Source organism: Hemitrygon akajei, chromosome 21, assembly GCF_048418815.1.
Source record: "Hemitrygon akajei chromosome 21, sHemAka1.3, whole genome shotgun sequence".
NCBI lineage: Eukaryota > Metazoa > Chordata > Chondrichthyes > Myliobatiformes > Dasyatidae > Hemitrygon > Hemitrygon akajei.
The window spans coordinates 24393353-24419888 of record NC_133144.1 but is presented as its reverse complement, the minus strand read 5'-3'; the positions used below and the strand labels follow the sequence as shown (position 1 = coordinate 24419888).

The following is a 26536-nucleotide window of genomic DNA, read 5'->3' as shown; positions in this document are numbered from 1 at the left end:
GGTTGGAGATAATGTGGATAGTCTGGAGGGTTGTCAGAGGCTACAGCGGGATATTGATAGGATGCAGAACAGTATGAAGTGGTTCATTTCGGTCGCTCAAATTTGAAGTCAGAGCATAATATTAGTGGTAAGACTCTTGGCAGCGTGGAGAATCTTGAGGTCTATTTCCATAGGACACTGAGAGCTGCTGCGCAGATTGACAGTGTTGCTAAGAAGTCGTATGGTGTGTTTGCATTCATTAACCATGAGATTGAGTTCAAGAGCCATGAGGTAATGTTACAGGTAATTAAGACCTTGGTCAGACCCCACTTGGAGTATCGTGTTTAGTTCTGGTTACATCAATACAGGAAATGTGGATACTATAGAAAGAGTGCAGAGGAGATTTACAAGGATGTTGCCTGGATCGGAGATTATGCCTTATGAGAATGGGTTTAGTGAACTTGGCCTTTTCTCCCTGGAGCAACAGAGGATGAGAGGTGACGTGATAGAGGTTTATAAGATAATGGGAGGCATTGATTGTGCAGATAGCCAGAGGCTTTCTTCCCAGTGCTGAAATGGCTAACATGAGGAAACATAGTTTTAAGGTGCTTGGAAGTAGGTACAGAGGGGATGTTGGGGTAGGTTTTTCACACAGAGTGGTGAGTGCATTGGAATGCACTGCTGGTGATGGTGGTGGAGGCGGATATAATAGAGTCTTTTAAGAGACTCTTGGAGAGGTACATGGAGCTTAGAAAAATAAAGGATAGGGTAGGGTAATTCTAGGCAGTTTCTGGAGTAGGTTACATGGTTGGCACAACATTGTGGGCTGAAAGGCCTGTAATGTGCTCTAGATTTCTATGTTCTATAATCTATCTGCTCCCAGATTCTTACTTCATCCCTCCTCCCTCATCCACCCATCTTCTCCTCTTACTTGGATTCACCTATCACCTGCCAGCTTCAACCTCTTCTCCTCACCCCCCACACTTCCTTATTCTGGCTTCTGCCCCCTTCTTTTCCAATCCTAATGAAGGTTCTTGGCCTGAAACGCCAACTGTTTAACCTACTGAGTCTCTCCAGCATTTTGTGTGAACTTTGTGTATAAAATACGTAATGGAATCAATTACATAAAACATATCTCAATCGGATTTATTACCACTGGCATGTGACATAAAATTTGTTGTTTTGTGGCAGCAGTACCGAACAAAGAGAATCATTATTATAAATTGCAAAATATGTAGTGCAAAAAAAGCAATAATGGGGCAGTGATAGTGGGTTCATAGAGCATTCAGAAATCTCGTAGCACAAGGGTAGAAGTTCTTCTTGAATTGTTGAGTGTGGATCTTTAGGGTCCTGTAGTAACGAGAAGAGACCATGTCTTGGATGGTCAGGGTCTTTAGTTATGGATGCTCCCGTCTTGAGGCACTACCTCGTGAAGATGGCCTTTATGGTGAAGTGGACTGTGCCTGTGATGGAGCTGGCTGAGTCTTACAATCCTCTGCAGCCTCTTGCGATCCTGATACCAAGTTCTGGTGTAACCAGTTTCCTTCATATACATATATACATGTTTCCCAAGTATATATGTATGACTGTAAAGAAAGAAATTCTTTATTCAAAATGCATGCATTGTTCACAGGACACCCAGCAAGTCAATTTGATGCAATACGTATTATTACCTCATAACCTGGAACATGATACTCACCACACAACATCCATTGTAGGTAATGCAGAACAGCTGATTGATAATGTGTGACCCTACATCTGTCTATTTTAAAGTGCTAGTATGGAACTGTGTGGTTTAACACTAGATGGTGCTATGTGCAAGGAAATAAATTCCACTAAATTGCATTTTACTAGCTTACAGTCTCTAATTAAGCTCATATGTACTTTCACTGTAGAGTGATAAGTTGGAAGTGTTTTTTTTCCTTCCTCAACGTTGGTTCTAACTCTTTGTTCTGTATCTTTGATTCTAATCATCATTCACAACTAAACACTTACCTATCTAAGTTTTCTGCTCCATAATTTCTTGCCAAACAAGCCATCTCATGTCCTCTTGCCAGTCCCATTAAGACTCTAAAATGAGAGGTTACTTCATGGAGCTGTACAAGACGATGGGCGTAGATCGAATTGATAGCCAGAGAATTTTTCCCAGGGTGGAAATGGCTAATACAAAGGGGCATAATTTTAAGGTGATTGGAGGAAAGTATAAGCAGGATGTCAGAGATAGTTTTTTTTACATGGAGAGTGGTGTAACGCCTGGCTGGTGATAGAAGTAGATCTGTTAGGGACATTTATGAAACTCTTAAGATAGGCACATGGATGATAGAAAAATGAAGGGTTAGATTGATCTTAGAGTAGTTTAAAAGGTTGGCACAACATCATGGGCAGAAGGCCCTGTACTGTGCTGTAATGTTTTATTTTCTCTGTTAATATCCAAGCCTTTCCTAACGTCTAATGTGACTTGGTGTCAAACTTTGATAACATATCATGTAGTGCATTAGAATGATTCAATAACATATTATTGACTGTATAAATGCCAATTTCTGCACCACCTAAATCATGCCTGGATAAAGAAAACAATATTTATTCTTAATCTCAAATTAAACTTCCAAGATTGTATAACTTTAACAACGCTCTAAAAGAACAAGCTGGATCCTCAAGTGATCGGTCCTAAAAAGTCCCTTGGAGGGGATTTCGCCCCCTCCAATTATTTTATCAAGGAAATCAAAACAAAAACAAATCTTCACTGGAGAGGAATGATATCTGCTTAAAGTCATTTGCCCATCTTTCTCAGTGATTCCAGCTTCTATGAGTAACTGATGAATGGATGTTTTGGTCTCTGCTAACTTCATGTATATGTAGCTTGTGGTTATCACTTAATTTTTGCAATTTTCGACATATATGACTCACTTTTGGTTTTGGCTTTCCCAACCAAGGTAAGCAGTCTGTTGAACAATAAATTCCCCTCTAATTTCAGTTAACCTTGAAGGTGTCTTCCCACATTGGAAAGGTTAACCGGAGACACCATCACGTTTTGTGTGTCTGTGTGAGAATTTTTTTAAAAATTACTCCTTTTAGAAGAGAGTTTCTCACGAACATGTCAGATGATGCAATCTCCTAATTTGAATTTTGTGGTTAGAGGGGCATAAAGGTTGATTCTTGACTATAGATTTCACAACTTAGCAACTAAGTTCCTATTTGCATCTGTCCTAATTCTATCATGTTACACATTCACATTTATAATTACATTTTTGTGACATTTTTCATGTTTACTGTAAAGTGATTTTTAGCTGAGATACTTAATTTGAAGTGTAGCTTCTTCTGGGATGTAGGACGTGTAGCCATGAATTCATGTGCAAAAAAAGTAATAAACTATTAAAGAAGGCATAACATCTTTAATACAGCAAACAAAGACAAAGTGGAAATGTGTATGAGATACAAGAGACTGCAGCTGCTGGAACCTGGAGCAACTTCCTGCTGAAGGAACTCTTTGGGTCGAGCTGCATTGGTGGGTGAGGTTAGTGTGGTGAGGAAGAAATGTCAACATTTTGGTTCAAAGTCCTACATGAAATTATGCTAAATCTTCAGAAGTTAATGGTTTGACTCTAGTTGCAATATTTTGACTAATCCTAGGCACTTTGCTTTATCAAGATTGTCAAGGCCATATTAAGGAGAAATTTAATGAGAGTGTCTGAAAAAGGTAGTTGTCGACTCGTCATCATCCTGATGTCCTGGGTCCAAGGGTGACCTGCAGGCTAGTGGTGGGAAGGAGCCCTCCACCTCGCCATCTAGAAGAAAGTAGTATTGTTCCTAAGATTAAGAGAAAGTACATCGAATACCCTACGAGTCATGAACCAAAAAAAACCGATTTAAGTGGTTAACAAAGATCAACAAGTTGTGATATAGAATACACTGCCTGAAGGGCTGGGGAGAAAAGCTTAATATTAAGTTTCTCTAGTAAATGGAATTTACATCTGACTGAGATATATTTGCAGAACTATGGGATAAAGGTAAGAAAGTGGAACCAATGGGGTGACTGTTAAAGAGCTAGCATATGTATAATGGACCAAGCAGTAGACACTTGGGTTGCTAGATTTGGAAGAGTAAAAGTCTTTAAATTTGTTCTTTTTAGCCTCATCCATATCTGAGTTTCCATTTATCATTCAATCAGTTTTCAGCTAATATCAGTAAAGGGGAACTTTTGACACCTTTCAACCTGCTGGAGGAACTCAGCGGGTCAGGCAGTGTCAAATGTTCTGGTTAAGATTTTGCCACACTCCCCTCTCCTCTTTATACTCTCTATTTACCCTGTACTCTTTCTGTCCAGATGAAGGATCTCAACTCAAAACATCAACTACCTGTTTCCCTCCGCAGATGATACCTAACCTACAAAGTTCATACAGCATTTTGTTTATTGTTTTAGTGTCCAGCATCTGGAGTCGTATGTGTGCATATTGAGTAATAGCATTACCATAAAATCTCATCTGGCTCACTAATGTCCTTATAGAAGAAGATTTGCCCTCCTTGGTGTAGCCATTAAATGACAACAATGTGGTTGAAATTTAATTGCTCTTTTACAGTTTACTGTTCATCACTCAGTTAAAGAGGGCATTGAGGGAAGGTTGATGGGTTTTAGGGAGTATTTTGGAGTTACTGTATGTGAATATAGCAGACATTAATTCTGACAAGAAACAAGCTTCTGTTCTTATTGTAAGTGCAAATATGTTTAGGAAGCTTACAATTAGTATTCAGGTTTTTTTGTAAATGGGAAGCAGTAAATTGAAGTTAAAAGATCAGGCTGCTCAACGGACAAGGAGATTGCATATGCAAAGAACTATACATTCTTAAAATAATGGGGTGTGTTAATTGGCTTACATCGAACTAGGCAATATGGCTAAGTTATTTGCACTATTGTGACTTGATCTTTTCATTGGTCCTGCTGTAGTTGCTATTCTATAGATTTGCTGAGTATGCCTGCAGGAAAATGAATCCCAAGGTTGTACATGGTAACATAAATGTCCTTTGATCATAAAATTTACTTTGAACTTTGACTTGAGTTCAAGCTGGCAGATCAGATGGATGTTGTCACTTAGCACATTAAACATGGTCGCAGGTGTAGGCAATCAATAGTTTTTGGGTACTCATCATATTTGTGTACTCAGAGATGGCCCTGACAACATTAATTTTGGATGTCTGGCTCTCTGTTGTCAAATGGTTTTAGAATATTTGTGTTAATTAGTTTCTCCCAAAGGCGTTTGCACCTTCAGAGGTGTTTTATCAATCACAATGTATTTCCCCTATGTCTCTCAAAGGCACCTTTTGTCAACCCAATGTATTGAAGTAAAAATGCCATTGTAACTATTGAAAATATATTGAATCACGTGCTGTTACATTTGGTCTTAAGGGTATAAACTGTGATGTACCTTTGGGTTTGTGGGCCTCTATTGAGAGTGTCTCCAGAATGATGCCTGCTTATTGTGCTGAATAAAACTTCACCAGCTTCTATGTCTCTCTGGTGACTTTGATCACAGTCACAATAGATGCCAGTCTACCCAGTGATATCCACATCATATAAACTAAATCCTGGAACATGATAACACCATTAAATCTCTTACTTGTGGTGAACAAAATTAGATAATTTTAATCTCTATTATCAGTCATTGGTTATGAATGTCTCCCATCCACTTCATAATGTACTGGTTAGGCACAGGAGTACATTCAGCCGGAGACTCATTCCACCGAGATGCCACACTGAGCATCATAGGAAGTCATTCCTGCCTGTGGCCATCAAACTTTACAACTCCTCCCTCGGAGTGTCAGATACCCTGAGCCAATAGGCTGGTCCTGGATTAATTTCCACTCGGCATTATTTACTTATTATTTAATTATTTATGGTTTTATATTGCTATATTTCTACACTATTCTTGGTTGGTGCGACTGTAACAAAACCCAGTTTCCCTCGGGATCAATAAAGTATGTCTGTCTGTCTGAATTTAAGCCTATCAAAATACTATTTAAAGCAATAGACTATGATGTTGATGAGTTATTAAAAGAACCCAACTATATCAAGTACCTCTCCCTGGATGGTACCCTCACTTATGTTTTTATTTTCCTGTCCAAATGGTGTTGTCCAAAGCAATATCTCTGGAGATTCTAGACCCCTGGAGAGTTGGCAAGACCAAATAGTGCTTAAAAGGGATCATGGGAAAGTGTTCTCTCTAATCGTAAATTGATAGCAATCAAAAGTGGGAATTGTATGCCACTTTTGGTTAGCCATATGTTCAGAGGCTAATTACAGCAATCCTTCTTTTCACTTCACTACCAACCCTAACCGTTACCCTGACAAAGGGAGAAAGGTTGAAGTCAACATGACCTAAGTGGTCCAGAATTGTGTCACAAAAAGTGAACCATCAATGAAAGTGGTGGTGCATAAATTTGTTAAACAGTGAAGTTCAGGAATGGCTGTGTGCCAATAACAGTGAATTTACAGTTAAAGCGGAAATGTGCTTGAACTGCGATAAGCTATTTAATGAGGTTTTTTTTAATGTTGTGGTGTTGCAACATAACTCTCAACGTTTTATAGCACCTGGTGATTGTTAAGATAATAGCTGTGGGAAATGAATTAGCTTAAGGGGAAAAAGGTCACTCCACAGCTCTAGTTAGCAAGTTCATTGTGCTCTTTCAGATCATGAAGTACTCTGATCAAATGGAAATTGAAGCTGAAACAACCGGTTCTCTACATTTTTGAAACAACCATGAGTTCTATTAACAAAAGTATTGAAACTCTTACAGAGACATGAGACTACAGATGCTGGAAACTGGAGTACTGCAAAATGTGGTGGAGGAACTCAGCAGTATCTGTGGAGTGGAGTGGACAATGGAAATGGTTGGTCCAGATGAAGGATTTCAACTCAAAATGTTGACTTCCCATTTCTATACATAGATGCTGCCTGACCTGCAGAGTTCCTCCGTTGCTTTTTGTGTTGCTGCTGGAAACCTTTAGACTTTTTCTGCTTTCTTGCAATCCTGTGCATTCTCTGTTATTTGCTGTACTATTGGCAGGGGTGCCTTCATTTGCTCTAGGACAGAGGTTCCCAGCCTTTTATTTTAAATGCCAATGGGCCTTACCAAACTGAAGGGTCTGTGGACCCCAGTTTGGGGACCCCAGCTCTGAGAATTCCCACAGAATTTCTTCCTCTCTTTTTTAATACAGAAAACTGCCTTGGAATCTGTTCCTACAAGCTCTAACTGTACATCAGCAATGGAACACTATGGATTACCTCCTGCACTACAATGGACTTGTCTCTTTGAGTTGTGTTTATTTGTACATTAAAGTCTTGTTTGCTTACAGAAGGCTTTGAATTGTATTATATACTTTGTATAATTTCTGCATTTTGTGTGTTTGTTGTCTGTACCTACATGCTTGTGATGCTGACACAAACAAGTTTTTCATTGTACTGTACCTCACCATACCAAACTCAGCTTGGCTTATCTTATCCTGCTGTTCAGGTGACTCATTATTTTAGCTTATGGGATGTTGCACACAAATTGCCATACCATTCTCCGTTCATTCACGCATTACATCAGGAGGGATATAGAACATTATGAAACCAATCATCCAATTTCAAGTGATGTCCTGGACACTATTCACCTCTCAGCCAAACATTACCACCACCTTTGGATATGCCTTCTTCTCATTACTACCATTATGGAGGAGGTACGGGAGCCTGAAGACCCACACCCAGTGACTCAGAAACAGGTTATCCTCTTTGCCACCTGATTTTTGAATGGACATTAAAACCGTGAACACTACATCACTACTTTTTATTTCTAATTTCTTTTGCACTTCTTCAGAGCAAGCAGGCTTTGGTCCCCAATATTAATCATTGGTCATGCTGACAAAGTGCATATACGTTTATAATGTGTTCGACATGCTCCTCCAAAAACAGTCAAATTCAAATTCCTGCATAAATTTATTTTCGGCTAATTAATAGATAAATTCCCACACAGCTAATGGTGGTCGTCGTCTTCTTCTATTTCTGGCAGTTTAGACGCATCTAGGCATATTACTGCCCTCCGCAGGATGTGCAATTAATTACAGAATTTCACGAAACTCAAATATAAACTGGTCACACAGAAACAGAATAATAAACTTTTCAATCAGATGGTGGTTCTCTTGGTGGTCAAACAAAGATTTAATAGAAAAACAAAATACATTTAGTCAGACAGCCTCTTGAACAATATTCTTCTTTCGATTTTATATCGATTACAACTCAGCAAAACATACTGAACTGTCTCTGGACTACCACAGTCACATAATCCAGTTGGATGTTTTCCTATTATCTTTAATAGGATGATCAGCCATGATCTCAAAATGGCGGTGCAGGCTCGAAGGGCCAAATGGTGTACTTCTGCACCTATTGTCTATTGTTTAAGTAATAGTTTAGCTTACAATGCCCCAACCTAAGTCTTGTTAATTTCACCATACATCTCTATGATTTAAAGAATAACAGTCTGAGACCTTTTTAACTAGAGGGTGACTAGAAAAGAAATGCCTTCCCTTTAATTCATTTTTCCAATCCTCTTGCCATGCAGAGTTATCATCTGTTCGGATTCTGCTGCTGCCTTAGAGGCTATAAAAGGGAATAAATCAAAAGCTCCTCCTGACATAGTTATTGAGATTCTCTTAGTTTTGTTTAGAGTGGGGAAGATAGGTTGTGAAGTCAGATTTACATGGATACCTGGGCATGCTGGGGTGGAGGGAAATGAAATTGTGGATGGCATTGCAAAGTCTTCCTTACAGAGTGGGCAAGTAGGAATTAGAATACCCCTAGGCAGAGCAGAATTGAGAAGTAGGATTAAAAAAAAGGCATAGAGAAAAAATGGTGGTCTTGAAATGTAAACTTTTGTTTTTCCTGGAAGGCATTCCATTGTGATTCTTATCCACCAGTATTTCTCTTGCAGGTTGAAGTAAAAGTGGTGACCACAGAGCATGCAAAACACTTCTATGAGTCCAAAGATGTTCCTGCTAAAATATATAGCGACTTGGATGAATGGGAGGTAATTTGTTTTTCTATATCTTTTAAGAAGGCTGCACACATAAAGTGAGCAAAGGAGGCTCCTCCATTTTATAACTTTAAAAATAAGTATTGTCTGTTTACACCATGCACTGCTCAAATTACACTTCATATTAAAGCAATATTTCTCACCATATGAGTAAAACTAGCATCCCCTATTTCAGATTTTTTCAATATACAGATGCCTGGGTATCCAGCATTTAGTGTGTGTTGCTCAAGATTTCCAGCGTCTCTTGTGTTTATTACATTGTTACTAAGAAGCTGCTGAGAGCCAGATCAGAGGCATTCAAGGCTGGAGTTCAAGAATGCTACAAGAGGTGCAGGTATGATCTTCAGAAAGCCATCTCATGGGTGAAGTGGAGGTTCTGGACCAGACTGGAATTAACAAGGGATGCTCAACAGGTGTGGCAGGGTTTGAATGTCATGACCTCTTACAAAGTTAAATCTTGCGACATAAGGGACAGCAGAGCTTCGCTTCCCGATGCATTCAGTGCCTTCTATGCTCATTATGATCACCAGACATGATCGGGAATCATGTCTCCCAAAGATGCTTTGGTCTTAATATCTGAAGATGACGTGCGGGTTGCCTTCAAAAGAGTGAATCCAATGAAAGCAGCTGGTTTGGACGGAGTACCTGGCTGAGCACTGAAGACCTATGCTGAACTGGCTGGTGTATTCACAAATATCTTCAACCTCTTGCTCCGGCAGTGTGTGGTACCCATCTGCTTCAAACAGGCTTCAGTCATACTAGTGCTGAAGAAGAGCGTGATAACCTGTCTAAATGACTATTACCCCAATGGCACTTACATCCATAGTGATGAAGTGTTTTGAGAGGCTGGTGTTGAAGCATATCAGCTCCTGTCCGTGTGGCGATTTGAATCTGCTCCAATTTGCCTACCGAAGCTTCAGGTCTACAGCAGCTGTTAACTCGTTGGCTCTTCATATAACCCTGTAACATCTGGACAGCACAAATCCATACATCAAGGTGTTCTTTATTGATTACAGCTCAGCATTTAACTCCATCGTACCCTCCCAATTAATTGGTAAACTCCAAGACGTAGGCCTCAATACCCCCTTGTGCAATTGGATCCTGGATTTCCTCACATGTAGACCCTAGTCAGTCTAGATTGGCAAAAACATCTCCTCCACAATCTCCTTCAGCACAGGAGCACCGTAGGGATGTGTACTAGACAAACAGACATATTTTATTGGTCCCAAGGGAAATTGGGTTTTGTTACAGCTGCAACAACCAAGAATAGTGAAGAAATATAGCAATGTAAAACCATAAATAATTAAATAATAATAAGTTAATCATGCCAAGTGGAAATAAGTCCAGGACCAGCCTATTGGCTCAGGGTGTCTGACACTCCGAGGGAGGAGTTGTAAAGTTTGATGGCCACAGGTAGGAATGACTTCCTATGACGCTTACTGTTACATCTTGGTGGAATGAGTCTCTGGCTGAATGTACTCCTGCTCTACTCACTTTGCACCTATGACTGTGTGGCTAAGTATAGCTCCAACACCATATACAAGTTTGCTGATGACATCACTGTTGTGGGCTGTATCAAAGGTGGTGATGAATCTGCATACAGGAGGGATATTGAAAACTTGGCTGACTGGTCGAATAACAACAACCTCTCACTCAATGACAATAAGACTAAGAAACTGATAGTAGACTTTAGGAGAGTGAAACTGGAGGTTCATCAGCAGTAATCATCAGAGGATCAGCGATGGAGAGGGTCAGTAACTTTAAGTTCCTGGGTGTCACTATTACAGAAGATCTGTTCTGGACCCATCACATAAACATAATTACAAGGAAAGCTTGACAGCACTTCCTCAGGGGTCTGTGGAGATTTAGCATGTCATCAAAAACCTTGGTGGCAAACTTCTATAGGGGTGTGGTTGAAGGTGCACTGACTGGCTGCATTACGGCCTGGTATGGGAACACCGATGCCTTTGAGTGGAAAATCCTACAAAAATTGTGGATTCGGCCCAGTACATCATGGGTAACCGTTGAGCACATCTGCATGAAACGTTGCCATAGGAAAGCAGCATCCATTATCAAAGATTCTCACCACCCAAACCATGTTCTTTTCTCACTGCTGCCATCAGGTAGAAGGTGTAAGTGCCTCAGGACTCGCACCACCAGGTTCAAGGACAGTTACTATCCACCAACTATCAGGCTCTTGAATAAAAGGAGATAACCACTCATTTAAGGACTCTGATCTTGTTATTTCATGCTCATTATTTGTTATTTATTTATATCTGCATTTGCACAGTTTGTCCATTGATCCTGTTTATAGTTACTTTTCTATAGATTTGCCAGCAGAAACCGAATCTCAGGATTGTACTGTATGTGGTGATGTGTATGTACTCTGATAATAAATTTTACTTTAACCACTGTTTTGCTTACTTTAGCATTCAAAGGCTTAATTCCTAAAGGAGCAGGACTAGCAGTTGTAGATTAGTTTTAAATGAAACAGCTTGATGTGATCAGTGAAAGATGCTTTGCAATTCTGATAATTGGTTGCACTGTTTGCTTTTACCACAGTTTAGCTTCTTTGAACCTAGTAGCAGTCAAAATCATGTTAAGCTTATGGATGATATTCTGAGCAGAAAGGGCTAGTCAGATGTGATTAAGCAATGGCACTTTAATCTTTTTGCAGTAAATTTATTATCAAAGTACGTATGTTGCCATGTACAACCCTCAGATTCAATTTCTTGTGGACAATCACAGTAAACACAATAGAATCAATGAAAGACCACACTTAACAGGATGGACAAACAACCAATGTGCAAATACAAAAAGAAAGAAAAAATGGAAATTATTACTACTACTACTACTAATGAGAGAGAGAAGAAAAAAAAAGAAAGAAAGAGAAAACTAACATGAGATAAAGATTCCTTATAGGTGAGTCCATAGATCGTGGGAACAGGTCAGTGCTGGGACTAGTGAAGTTACCCTCTTTGGTTCAAGAGTCTGATGGTTGAAGGTTAATAAACGTTCCTGAACCTGGTGGTCTGGGTCCCGAAGCTCTTGTACGTTCTTCCTGATGGCAAATTATGTACAAATAATGTGAAAAAATGAAGTGGTTAATGAGTGAAGGGATAGTTGAGTTTAAAACTTAATTTCAAATTTTTCCCATGTAGAGATAGGATATTTCATCATATGTGTTCAGGAAAGTTTCCTTAATCAATATGTCAAGGTCCCAATTAGAGAGGGCATGATACTGGGTCCCCTTTCGGGGAACAAGATAGGGCAGGAGACAGAATTGTGTGTAGAGGAACTCATGGATATAGTGATCATAATTCTATTACAATATAATTATGGAGAAGGATATGTTGGGGTTCTAAACTGGAGAGAGGCCAGATGGTATCAGAAAGGATCCGGCAAGTGCGGATTGGAACAGGTTGTTTCCTTCCAAAGGATTGCTTGGTAACTGGGAGGCCTTCAAAAGTGAAATATTGGGAGTACAGAGTTTGTATGTTCATGTTAGAATGGAAGGCTAGGCTAACAGGTTTAGGGAACTTTGGTTTTCAAATCTGTTTTGAGGCCTGGGTAAGAAGAAGGAAAAGGAGGTGCTTAGCAAGGAGCAAATGAGGTGCTGAGGAGGATCAGAAATGCAAGAAAACACTTGAGAGATAAATCAGGATTAAAAAAACACACGAGGTTACTCTGACAGACAAGGTGAAGGAGAGTGTGGTAAACTGGATCAACAAAGTTTTGGATGGCACCAAGATCGGGACATAGTGGACAGCATGGAAGGCTGTCAAAGCTTGTAGCAGGATCTGGACTGGCTGGGAAAATGGGCTGAAAAATTGCAGGTGAAATTTTTATTTAGGACCCTGGTCAGACCCCACTTGGAGTACTGTGCTCAGTTCTGGTCACCTCTCTACAGGAAGGACGTAGAAACCATAGAAAGGGTGCAGAGGACATTTACAAGGATATTGCCTGGATTGGGGAGCATGCCCTATGAAAATAGGTTGAGTGAACTCGGCCTTTTCTCCTTAGAACGAGGGAGGATGAGAGGTGACCTGATAGAGGTGTACAAGATGATGAGAGGCATTGATAGTGTGAATAGTTAGAGGCTTTTTCCCAAGGCTGAAATGGTTGCCACAAGAGGACAGAGGTTTAAGGTGCTGGGGAGTAGGTACGGAGGAGATGTCAGGGATACATTTTTTTTACACAGGGAGTGGTGAGTGCATGGAATGGGCTGCCATCAACGGTGATGGAGGTGGATACGATAGGATCTTTTAAAAGACTTTTGGATAGGTACATGGAGCTTAGAAAACTAGAGGGCTATGGGTAAGCCTAGTAATTTCTAAGGTAAGGACATGTTCGGCACAACTTTGTGGGCTGAAGGGCCTGTACTGTGCTGTAGGTTTTCTATGTTAAATTTAATGTAGACAAGTGTCAGGTGTTGCACTTTTGGGGGACAAACCAAGGTAGGACTTGCACGGTGAATGGTCGGGCACTGAGGAGTGCAGTAGAACAAAGAGATACTAGAATACAGATCCATAATTCCTTGAAAACCATTTCAGAGGTAGATAGCATTGTGAAGAGAGTTATTGGCACATTGGCCTTCATAAATCAGAGTATTGAATACTCCAAAGGGTTTCGTCCTGACACATCGACTGTACTTTTTACCATAGATGTTGCCTGGCCTGCAAGGATGTCTGTAGGGGAGTGTTGAGGGATGCACTGAAGTTCAGTGCAGCCAATATAAAGACCCTGAGGATGGACCATAGTCCAGGCTCTCCTTGCTCTGGACGTAGAGCAGATAAGTGTCGGGGAAGTTTCTCAAACAGTGTTAGGTTGTATCACCCAAAGGGGGGTTTGGTGGGGTGTGGCATGAGTGGCAATGGTGCTGTGTACACAAATAAAAGGTACTAACTCTGCTATATATAGAACCAGCAACACTGAATGTAAGCCTGAGAACTTAAAGAGCTTTCTTACTATGACTCCTCATCTTCTTTCCAGTCCTGATGAAGGGTCTCGCCCTGAAATGTTAACTGTACTCTTTTCCATTGATGCTGTCTGGCTTGCTGAGTTCTTCCAGTACTTTATATGTTGCTTGGATTTCCAACATCTGCAGATTTTCACTTGTTTGAGAAAGAACTTTGTACTGTGGAATTCTTTTGATATAATTTTTAATAAATAATATTTATTAATTAAAAACCCTGCTGGATTGTATTTCTGCCATTTCACACACAATCTCTTCCATTTTCCCTTAGATGTGGAAACAGAGGACAGATCCTGTTCTACACATTGAACTGAGGAGGTGGGCGGACCTATTGGTGATTGCACCTTTGGATGCCAATACTCTGGGGAAAATAGCTAATGGAATCTGTGACAACTTATTGGTAAGATAAGCAGATCTCTGTCATTCATTTGGCACCAGGTCATGAAACTTGTGTACGAGTTTCTTCCCACATTAGTTAGATTGGAAAATGCATAAAATACTAATGATGCAATCTTACTTGCGATAACATCCTTTCAGTGTTGTTGCACTGGAAGAACTTAATTTTTATGGCAGGGACATAGACGTACTATATTTCCTTACTGCACCGCCCCAGCCCACTCTAATTCTTATAACCAACCCAATAATTTTGATGTTGGAATCAAATCTTCTTTTTCTTTTTGGAGACTTCCAATCTTTGCTAATGAAAACAAAGATATACTGGGGCACTCAGCAAGAGAAGCAGAATTTACACCTATGAGGTGCATCCACTATCCGGGCCATGATCTTTTCTTGTTACTGCCATCAGGAAGGTGGTACATGAGCCCTACGTCCCACAAGACCATGTTCAGGAGAGTTATTGCCCTTCAGCCATCAGGCTTCTGAACCAGAATGGATAGTTTTACACACTTCATCTCTGAACTGATACCACAACTCGTGGACTCACTTCCATGGGCTCTGCAGCTCTTATTCTCAGTATTATCTATCTGTCCAGCTAGTTTGTCTTTTGCACATGATTGTTAGTCTTTGTGTGTAGTTTTTTGTTGATTCTATTGTATTTCTTCTACTGTGAATGCCTGCAAGAAAATGAATCACAAATATTTTGATAAGTTTTGAACATTTGAACAAAGTTCATTTTGAATATTGGACCTTAGCATTTCATGTCAATGCCCCTTTATCACATGTTTGATTGAAAGGTTATTGACCTGAAATGTTAACATTTATGTCCCACATTTTATGCTTTCATGCATCTGCTGTTCTATTGCCTTGCACTTGATCTTCTTTAAGTGGCCTGTTTTAAGTTGGGACCTGAACAGGCGATGAGCATTTAAATGAGTCTTTTCATTTTTTAGAAAATTCTGCAATACGTGATCCATAAATATATTATTTTTCCAAAATAAGAAAGAATAAAGAGTGTTTTAAATGTTGTTATACACATTGCACACTGACACAGCTAGTAGACTCACTACCTCAGAGTGGTATAATAAAATGTGTAATTAATAAATTGTGCATAAATATAAATACCAGCATGTATTACCAATGAAAATAGCATTATAAAAATGTTTACAGTGCAGTGATAGGGCTAACAGATAGAGGGGGATGGGGGTGACTAACTAGAATGGTTGATCAGATTATCCAACGATTTTCCCAGAAAGTCCAGTGTTGGATTAAAACCTTTGCAAAAGTAATACAGTCTGCATTGAACTATTTTACAATGGCAAATAAAGAAATTTCCATTTCAAAATAGCAGCAGCTCAGAGTTAATCATCACTGTAACCATCCTCCACTGCAACACCAACACTGAGTCTGACCAATCAGGGAAGCAGAACAGTGCACTTAAGGAACTTCTGCACAGTTGCATTTTGCTGTCCATCACATTGGTCAGTGATTTGTTGAAGGTGATATTGGTATACAGGTAGTCCCTGAGTTACAAACGTCCGACTTACAAATGGAGGGAGGAGAACGCCGCCCGCCATTTTAAGTCGGATCATGACGCTATCTACCATTTTAAGTCGGATCCCGATGCCGTCCGCCATTTTAAGTCATTGCCGTTAACACTGTTTTGAGTGTGTAACTTTGTATTCGGCTTAAATATTTCTTAGCAAGATTCACCCTGACTCCCCCTTTTCCAGTCAGCACCGCCCCCATGTGTCCCATTTAACCTTTCTCAGTGCGGGTGGATTTTGGGACTCCGGGGAACAGAGGACCCACGGCTGCTGCTGAATCTGTAGTTTTCTGTTCCCTTGATGGAAAACGATCGTGATTGAAAATGAAATGGAAATAATAAAGCAATCGGAAAGAGGTGAAATGCCATCAGTCATTGGAAAAGCATTTGGCTACAGTCAGTCAACGATTGGAACAATTTTAAAGGATACAGGTAAAGGATAAAGTGAGAATAATGGAGCATGTGAAAGGCCCTGCCCCAGTGAAAGCTACAATTATTACTAAGCAACGCAGTGGTTCAATTATCGAAATACATATGTTTCTTAAGTGTTTTATATGCATAGAAAGGTAAAATATATACTATATACCAAGACAAACGTTTGACTAACTGACGCTAAATAATACCAGATGTACCTGTTCCGACTTACGTACAAATCTAACTTAAAGACGGATTCAGGAATGGAACTCGTTTGTAACCCGGGAACTGCCTGTATTATACATATTGATTATAATTATTAATAATAAATTAATGCATATACATGTTCTGAGAAACAGTGAAAAGATTTTTTCCCAAGCAGATACAAGTACATTGAGGAAGTGAAAAGAAAACTGAATACAGAATATAGTATTGCAGTTACAAAGAAAGTACAGTGCAGGCTAGACAAATAAAGTGCAAGGGCCACAACGAGATAGATTGGGAGATTAAGAAATCCTCCCTTAAACACGTGAGGGGTCCATGCAAGAGGTTGATAGGATTCAAGATTCCAAATTCAAGAACGTTATCAAAGAATATATAAATTATACAATCTTGAGATTTGCTTGCTCACAGTTAGCCACAAAGCAAGAAACCCAAAACAACCCAATTTGAAAAAAACAATAAAAATAAAAAGGAACAACTCAATGCATAAGAGAAAGGGAAAAAATACAAATTGTGCAAACAAATGAAGTGAACAGCAGCATTCCAAACCAAAACTGAGTCCTCAGATCTGAACCCCAGAACAGCCCGCATGGAGAGTGGAGTGTCCATCAAGGAGAATGAGCAAAAACACTCTGCTCCCAGATCCCAACACCCTGTATTTTCAGTCTACCTGGGACAGCGTTTAAATTGACCAAATAGCAGACAGTGAACATAATCGGCTCTTGCCTCCGATCTGGGCTAGCATTTATATTGTCTAAACACCGTATCGGACACTGCTGCAGCGAAAGGCTCTAGTCCTAGATCATGCCACCTAGTGACACACTCTGGGCCCAGATTTCATCTCCCAGCCTGCAGCTGCTCTTAAGTTCTTCAAATCAGCTCATTGCCCAGAGCAATCCAACCTCACACCTGGGCCAGTTGTACGGGCACCATATCTGCTCTGCCTGGGCTCCGGCTTCTCCTCTCGGTGCCCAGAGTGATCCAACCTTGCACCTGGGCCAGTCATACAGGCAACATAACTCCATATACAACAATTCTGCACCAAATCATCTTGGCTCATGACCCAAACTTGCCTCACCGTAGCTCCTCCCTTCAATGTTTGCAGCAATAATTTAACATAAATTACCTCAGAAAAAGTATTTTTGGTAATTTTTTGTTGGATTTCTTATCTTTTAAACTACCAAAGAGCTGTTGCACATGTTTGGTAGTGCCATCTTAACCAGAAAGGTTTACACTGGGATAGAAGCTGTCCTTGAAGAGTCTTTGACCTGAAACATTAACTCTGTTTCTCACAGATGCAGCTTGACCTGCTGAGTATTTCCAGTTTATTCTGTTTTTGTGTTGGATTACCAGCAGAATTTTTCTGGTTTTTCAGAAAAAGGTTTTATAAGTTTTTTTAGTTTTAGAAGTGAGTTGGTTTAATACCAAATTATATAGAATGGTAGCCAATTGAAGGAAATCTTCAACTTGACATTCTTTAGTGGCTAATCTAGACCACCAAGTGGGAACTGTTTGGTAATCTTGTATTGAAAATATTCTGTGGTGTTTTAGAAAGTGAAGCAAATTGAAGCCAATTATAACAGGAGTCTAAATAAACTCAGTTTCCAAGGAGTCTGCAAAGGCGAGAGAAACAGAACAGTAATCACCAAGAGGCACTGGGAGCTTAAACAGATCTTCAGTCCCTTTTGCTTGCAGTATTTACTGTATGTATGGCATGATCTGCTTGGATGGCCTGCAAACAAAGTTTTTGACTGTATCTGGTAGATGTGACAGTAATACTAATACTAGTCTTCTTGTTTATGTGAAATTCATGCATATTCAGTAAAAAAAATTCTTTAATACTCTCACATTCCTTTCTGAAATTATAGCAATAAGTTGCATTATAAAGTAACTAAAAATAATTGATTGATCAAGTCAAGTCAAGTCACTTTTTATTGTCATTTCGAACATAACTGCTGGTACAGTACATAATAAAAATGAGATGTTTTTTCAGGACCATGGTGTCACATGACACAGTACAAAATCTAAAATGAACTACGTAAAAAACAACACAGAAAAAAACACTAGACTACAGACCTACCCAGGACTGCATAAAGTGCACAGAACAGTGCAGGCATTATAATAAATAATAAACAAGACAATAGGGTAGTAAGGTGTCAGTCCAGGCTCTGGGTATTGAGGAGTCTGATAGCTTGGGGGAAGAAACTGTTACATAGTCTGGTCGTGAGAGCCCGAATGCTTTGGTGCCTTTTCCCAGACGGCAGGAGGGAGAAGAGTTTGTATGAGGGGTGCGTGGGGTCCTTCATAGTGTTGGTTGCTTTGCGAGTACAGCGTGTAGTGTAAATGTCCGTAATGGCGGGAAGAGAGACCCCGATGATCTCAGCTGACCTCACTATCCGCTGCAGGGTCTTGCGATCTGAGATGGTGCAATTTCCGAACGAGGCGGTGATGCAGCTGCTCAGGATACTCTCAATACAACCCCTGTAGAATGTGGTGAGGATGGGGGGTGGGAAATGGACTTTCCTCAGCCTTCGCAGGAAGTAGAGACGCTGCTGGGCTTTCTTTGCTACTATGGACCTGGTGTTGAGGGACCAGGTGAGATTCTCCGCCAGGTGAACACCAAGCAATTTGGTACTCTTAACGATCTCTACCGAGGAGCCGTTGATGTTCAGTGGGGAGTATTTAAATTTAAATGTTAAAGTATTATTACTTTAACATTTAAATTTATTTTTATATAATTCTTTATTCTTAATATTGTTGAATGTTATTTTTTGTTGCATGTCTCCTAAAACACAACATAAAATTCCTAATACATGTAAATGTATATGGCAAGTAAAGTAGATCCTTGATTAAAAAACCATGTCGACTATTGCAGACAATCTATTGGCTTTACAAAAAAAGCGCACCCACTTTAGAAACGGCTATATGTTCTTTCTGTTCCGGTACCATTATTTTTACAATTTCCTTCCTGATTCCACTTCTCATTTTATTTGCTAACTTCTAGTACTATTTGGTTTCATTCAGTGCCTATAAAAATTCACACACACCCCCCATGGAAGTTTTCATGTTTTATTGTTTTACAACATTGAATCACAATGGGCAGATGTACTGTGGAGAGAGGGTTGGAGATCTGATCCAACCAAAGAAGGTTTAAAGCTCTCTTTCTCTCCACTAGCCTGCAGCTCACCTTGGGCAAGGTATAACATCAGCTCAAGCACCTGATCAGGGTCACGTGAAGCCATGGGATCTGGTTGTAGGTGGTTGTATGAACAGTTGGTGCATATCACAAGTCCTCATTATGCAACCACTGACACCTGGCAGACAATCTCTGAAGAGTATTGATAATGGCTGGTATCACCTGTCTTGTAAATGAAACCCTCTTTTTACTGGGGATCTATGGAAGTGCGGCTTGCTGGCACCTCTCTAACAGCCACTGCACTCCACAGCGAGGAAACCACCTTTGTCAGGCTCTGAAAGTCGAGGGTGTATATGACTTTGGTCCCGCCAAACCCGTGAGGTTGGGATGTCTCGCCCACCCAAACCCCGGTTTGTGGGAAGGCTGTGTGATTTACTGCCCCCTGCAACTGCTTTTCGGCAGGGATAAAAAATTTTACACTGCATGCAATTATAAAGAACGTATACTTATGAATGTTAAATTAACCAAAGAGTTATAAGAGAAAAGCAAGGGGAAAAAACAAAAAAGGCCCATTGTAATTAAACAGTCAAATGTACATAGGCGGAGCTCAAATCTTCCAAAAGCCATTGCTTTCAATGTACTTGGTGCACTAACTCCTATTCACCGGTCCCTGGTAAAGGTTCCCCTCTTGGGCTCCATTGGATCATGCATTCCCGCCAGATCGAACCCTGCAGCTGATTTTCTTGAATTTCTCTCTCTATCTCCCACTGAAAAAAACCTCAACCCACCTCAGTGTCTGTCATAAAAGCTGTTCACTCAACATTCTCTAGAGCCTTCTCCCAGTTCCACCCTCCTGATTGGATGACACACACATTCCTAAGCACCCCCTGCCAGCAGAACACACTACTTCTACAGAAAATGATTATGCTAATGACCAAAGAGCATTCTGACTGTCTGCATCATTGTCTAGTATGAAGGTGCCGGTGCTCAGGATTGTAAGAGGCTTCAGAAGGTTGTAGACTCAGCCAGCTCCATTGCGGCACTCATCTGCCCACCATCAAGAATATCTTCAAAAGAAAGTGCCTCAAGAAGGGAGCATCCCTCATTAAGGACCCTCACCATCCCAGACATGCTTTCTTCTCAGTACTGCCATCAGGGAAGAGGTATAGGAGCTGTGGTTAGAACTCTCTTTCTAACCACATTCTACCACAAGTGTCCTGACCAGCTGTAACACCATCTGGTATGGGAATTTCAAGGCAAGATCATGCAGTGGATTGCATTGTGAAGATTGCTGAGAGAATCATCAGGGCCTCTCTCTTCCTCCCCACCATCCAAGACATATACCAAAACTGCTGCATTCGTAGAATCCTCGATATTGTCAAAGACCCTTCCCATCCTTTCCACAATCTCTTTGACTTCCTACCGTCAGGCAGGAGATACCCCAGTATAAGAACAAGACTGTGAGACTTATGAATACCCTACTGCCACCCAATACACATTATTTATGACAGTGCCAGTAGCATTATACTGTTGTATATTTAGCTATATATCATATATACACTTTATGTCAGTTTGTACATCTACAAAATATATGAATTTATTACCTGTTAATATTATTATTATTACTATGTATGTGATACATAAAAATATGTAGTGTTTAGCACCTTGGTCCCAGAGGAGCATTGTTTTGTTTAGCCGTGTACATGTATTTGGTTCAGTGACAATAAACGTGAATTTGAACAATAAACCTGATTCTGATTACAACCTCTACAGGAAGAAGTACAGTTGATGTTTTGGGCCAAGACCCTTTGTCAGGACTGACAAAGCGTTGCGGTCCAAAATGTTGACTGTACTTCTTCCTATAGATGCTGCCTGGCCTGCTGCATTCCACCAGCATTTTGTGTGTGTTACTTGAATTTCCAGCATCTGCAGATTTCCTGTGTCTGATTACCTGATTTTTTTACTTACCCTTCTCCTTGTAATATTGCAATGACAGGTCTCTGCCAGAAGAGGGCTGTGTCTACCCAGCTACTGTTATCCTGGACCTCGGTGTTGACCATGCAAACTGGCTTACTCATTTTAAGATCTGGAATTTTCATCGCTTTACTGTTATTTGACCAAGCAAACGTATCACTTGCAGCCGGGTTGGTCACCCTTTTAAATCTGTAAGCTAATTGTTTGTCCATTCAACCAGATCTAACTGTTCAAATGTGCAGAATGATGCAACAAAAGGAGGCTGTTCAGTTTTGATGGCATCCAGCTCATTCTGAAAGCATTTACTTAGTCTCTCTTGCTCTTTCTGAGAGCATTGCAAATATCACTGGAATTTTAAATTTTACTTGTTCTAAATCAAATTGCACCAAGATGAACAATTTCTTTATTAGTACTGTAACTATATCTTAACTAAACATCAGGTGCTTTAAATTTAATAAGTCACGATGAAGGGTCTTGACTGAGAGTGTTAACTGTCCATTTCCTTTCAATGATCCACTGAGTTCCTTTAGCTCCTTTGTATTTTGCTCCCGATTTCCAGCGTCTGCAGTCTCTTGTGTCTCCATTTAGCTGCTTTATGGCAAAAACTCTTCAAGGTAGACAAAGTTTTTCTCCTATCTGAGTTCTGAACTGTAGGACTCTTTTTGCAGACTTCATTTCAGCTCACTATTTGCTTGCAGCTATTGTTTGCATGATGTGTTTATTTTCTCTCTGCACACTCGGTGCTCAATGGTCTTTTTTAAACCAGTTCTTCCATTTTTTTTATGGGCCTTATGGACGTGTGTTCTTTTTCTCTCTGCACATTGGGTGTATGGTCCTTTTTTATATGTGTTTTTTGGGTTTCTTTGTTTCGTGGCTGCCTGTTAGGAGACTAATCTTAAGGTTGTATAATGTATACATACTTTGATAATAAATGTTTTTTGAACTTTGAACTGATTAAGGCTCTCAACCTGAAATGTTGACTGTGCATTTTCTTCCCTAGATGCTGCCTGGCCCACTCAGTTCCTCTGGGTTTTTTGTGCGTTGTTTTAAATCAAATAATACTGCTTGCAGGACAAGATCTGAGCTCACTGCACACTAACACCTGATGCACTACTAATCATTCAATAATATTTGATCAATAATCCTTAACACACACACCCACTATCCTGTTCCATTCAAGTTCATAAGAGTGAATTTTATGCTCTTTTCTAGCTACTGCCATCAGAAGGAAGGTTCAGTAACCTTCTGTTCCACACAGCCAGGTTCAGGAACAATTATTACCCTTCAACCATCAGGCTCCTGAGCCAGTGTGGATAACTTCACTCACCTCAATAATGAACTCATTCCTCAACCTATGGATTCACCTAGATTAAAAAAACTACAACTCGTGTTGTAGATTTATAGATTTATTAGTTTTTATTTGCAATTTCTTCTTTTACACGTTAGTTGTTTGCCAGTCTTTGTGTAGTTTTTCATTGATTGTACAGTATTTCTTTGTTCTACTGTGGATACCTGCAAGAAATTGAATCTTATTAATATATAGTGGTATTCAGTATAAGTATACGATAATAAATTTACTTTGAACTTTGAAGTTCATTCACATAACCTACATTCACTAACACCACACAGCATTGACTTGTATTCACTCAATTTGATGCCTACATTAACTGGGCGTTCTGTAGCTTTGATTACTGCAGAGTCCTCTTGTCCAACAGCAGTGGTTTTCCTTACCACTGGCTTCTTGTAACTTGCTGTGACGAGTTCCCACAGCCTGCTTATTATTCTTGGAGCCAGACCGCTGACATCTGGTGTCTGTTATTTCTTATCTTGGTCTAGTTCCTTCTTGCACTCAAGAATTAACCACATAGTTGGTATACACATTTTCAGTTCTTTGTCTTCTTTAAGAGTTTTGAACTCTTGTATTCACAAATCACTATGACATGACATGTTAACAGTGAGGTCCACCTACCCAGAAGTTTCTGTTGGTCTAGAAGAATAATGAATCTGTTTCAACCCACCCCATTCCTTCTGCCATCCTTCTAATGTCCTGGGCAATTCTTTGCCCTCAGCTGGCACAGTACACAGGTTATAAACACGAGAAATTCTGCAGACACTAGAAACACAAAACATCAGCACAAAATGCAGGAACTCAGCAGGTCAAGCAGAATAAAGTTTCAGGCCAAGATCCTCCTTCAGGACTGGAAAAGAAGAGGGAAGATGCTAGAATAAAAAGGTAGGGAGAGGGGAGGAAGATAGCTAGAAGATGATAGGTGAAGTCAGGTGGGTAGGAATGGTAAAGGGCTGGAGAAGAAGGAATCTAATAGGATTAGAGAGTGGACCTTAGGAGAAAAGGAAAGAGAAGGTGACCCAGGGAGAGGTGATATGCAGGTGAGAAGAGGTCAGAGTAAAGAGTGGGGAATAGAAGAAGAGGGGAAGGGAAAGAAATTTTATTTTTAAACTGGAAGAAATCAATATTCAGGTTGGAGGCTACCGAGACGGAATGTCAGGTGTTGCTCTTCCACACTGAGGGTTCATAATGGCACAAGAGGAGGCCATGGACCGACATGTCGGAACGGAAATGGGAATTGGAGTTAAAATATCTGGCCATCCGTAAGTTCAGCTTTTGGTGGATGGAGTGGAGGTACTGGATGAAGCCATCCCCAAATTTATAATGGGTCTGACCAATGTTGATGGCACTGCATCAGGAGCACTGGACACAATAGAAAACCCCAGCAGATTCACACGTGAAGTGTTAGATAGTCTTCATCACCATTGTTGATTGTTAGATGCTCCTATGTGGATGATTCCCACTCTGTAGCAGAGACTTACCCTCTTTAAAGCATTTCATTAAACTCCTTAACTTCTGATATAGAGACTCAGACTTTGCTTTCTTTATCTACTTTGCTTGTGCGACAATTCATCAGAGTCATCCTGCCATAGTGTCCAATTGCAGATGGACATATTCACATAGGGAAAAAATGGCCACTGTAAATTACCCTAGTGTGTAGCTGAGTGGTGGAATTTGGAGAGAGTTGGTGGGAATTTGGGGAGAATTAAATGGAGCTACTGTAGGATTAGTAGGTATTTGATGGTTGGCATGGACTCAGTGTGGTAAAGTACCTGTTTCTGTGTTGTATCTCTCTAAGACCTATGAACTTGACCCTTTCCAAGCATAATCAATCTTTACAAAAACTTTAAATTAGTGTCTTGCTGAACCAAGTTATGATTTTTGTTTCTTCCTTGCAATGCAATCACTGGTTAGATAATATAGTCTTTCTGATCTAATTTGCTACAAACAATAAAATATTTGTTATCTGGTAATTAAACATTCAACTGTATTAATATATACCTACTCTGCAAGTAGCTACATCAGATGAATGAGCTCTGTGAAATTGCCTGGCGATGAGCTGGCTGGACCTGAATAATGAAAAGATCCTAATTGATCATTATGGCCATTGATGGTAATAGCAAAGCAGAGGCTCATAATGAAGCTCTTACATAAAGTCATAGATTTGTACAGCACAGAAACAGGTCCTTCAGGCCACCACGTCCATACATGAATTGCACCAACACGATCCACAAAGCTTGCCTCTTTTTTTAGAAGCTTTCCCAGCTTTCCCCCTGCCCCCCTCCCCATACTAGCTCCTGCTTTAGAATATTTAGGATCATATTCTCTTTCTCCACTGTGCTGACTATTCTCTATTCAGGCAGCCTCCAACCTTAGCTCATGTTCACTGAACGGTCCTACTTTTGACACTTCATCATAGTCAGCTTATTGCTAATACCTTCAAAATGGGTCTTGAATAATGATTAATGTCATTTTCTAGTGGTATCAGAAAAGTTTATTGTTATATATTATCGTACTATAAATTTTCACCATTCAGGGGAACAACAAAGCACCAGAACCTTTCAAAAGCTACTCTTGGGCCTAGTTCTTTCTCAGTTGAATGCACTTAAGGGAACAAATATGTAATGTTGTTCTTCACTAAATTTTGGCTTGAACATCCAAACCTTGATTATTCATTGTAAGAAACTGGCTTCTACCTGCAACAGCGCTAAGTGATTTAAAATCCCGGCAAACAGTTCACCATTCTGAAGTGTATTTTAACTCTCAACAATGCCTGGCCAATATTTCACATCTACTTTCTATCTGTTCAGGGCTTTTTTTTTCTTGAATTCTAGGAAGTGTAATGGTAAGTCTAAGAATTCTCCAGGGGACATCATCCAGAAGTATCCTGTTCTCCCATTGTATATTCCTCTCAAGGACTGATACCCAGCTGAATTTCATTGTAATTCCAAAGCGCAAGTTCCTTCACATTTCCTAGAACCTACATCAGAATTGAAAGGGAGTACACGATTGGGCTCCTAACTTGACCTGTAATGAACTTGAGGCAGGCAAGGGCCACTTAACTCTTTTTTTTCTCGTGTCCTAAGAAAATAAGAGCGCATTTAACCTGGTGTGCTTGGGCATAGGGAGAACTTTTGCACTAGGTCATTGAAGTTAGTTTTAGGATAACACTTAATCACAGATGACTATTCTAGACAGTAGGAGAAACTCTGGAAAACCATATGCATTATTTATTAGGCCCAGAGGAGGTTTATAAGAATGCTTCTGAAGAATAACATGGTGGCACTTGCATTTCTTCCCAGTTGAAGGGAGTCTAAAACTAGTAGGCATAGGTTCAAAGTGGGGTGGGGGGGGGGGGGGGACCTGAGTAAATGGAATGAGCTGACTGTGGAAGCAATATGGATGAGCACAATTACAACACTTCCAATTCATTTGGATACATTCATATATAGAAAAATGCAGCAAACTAGGACTAATTCAGGT

General features: G+C 40.1%; 1 protein-coding gene across 4 annotated transcripts in view; it reads left to right on the top strand.

Moving 5' to 3' along the window:
- The window catches only part of ppcdc (phosphopantothenoylcysteine decarboxylase), an 89784-nt gene that overhangs the window by 13569 nt on the left and 49679 nt on the right, over positions 1–26536 (top strand). For 2 of the 4 annotated variants that reach the window (XM_073025764.1, XM_073025766.1), the window contains 2 exons: positions 8941–9036; positions 14289–14417. In XM_073025764.1, coding sequence (XP_072881865.1) covers positions 8941–9036; positions 14289–14417 — 225 coding nt within the window. Of the gene's footprint in view, positions 1–6768; positions 6863–8940; positions 9037–14288; positions 14418–26536 lie in introns of all 4 variants that reach the window. The other 2 variants (XM_073025763.1, XM_073025765.1) reach the window with 2 other exon arrangements.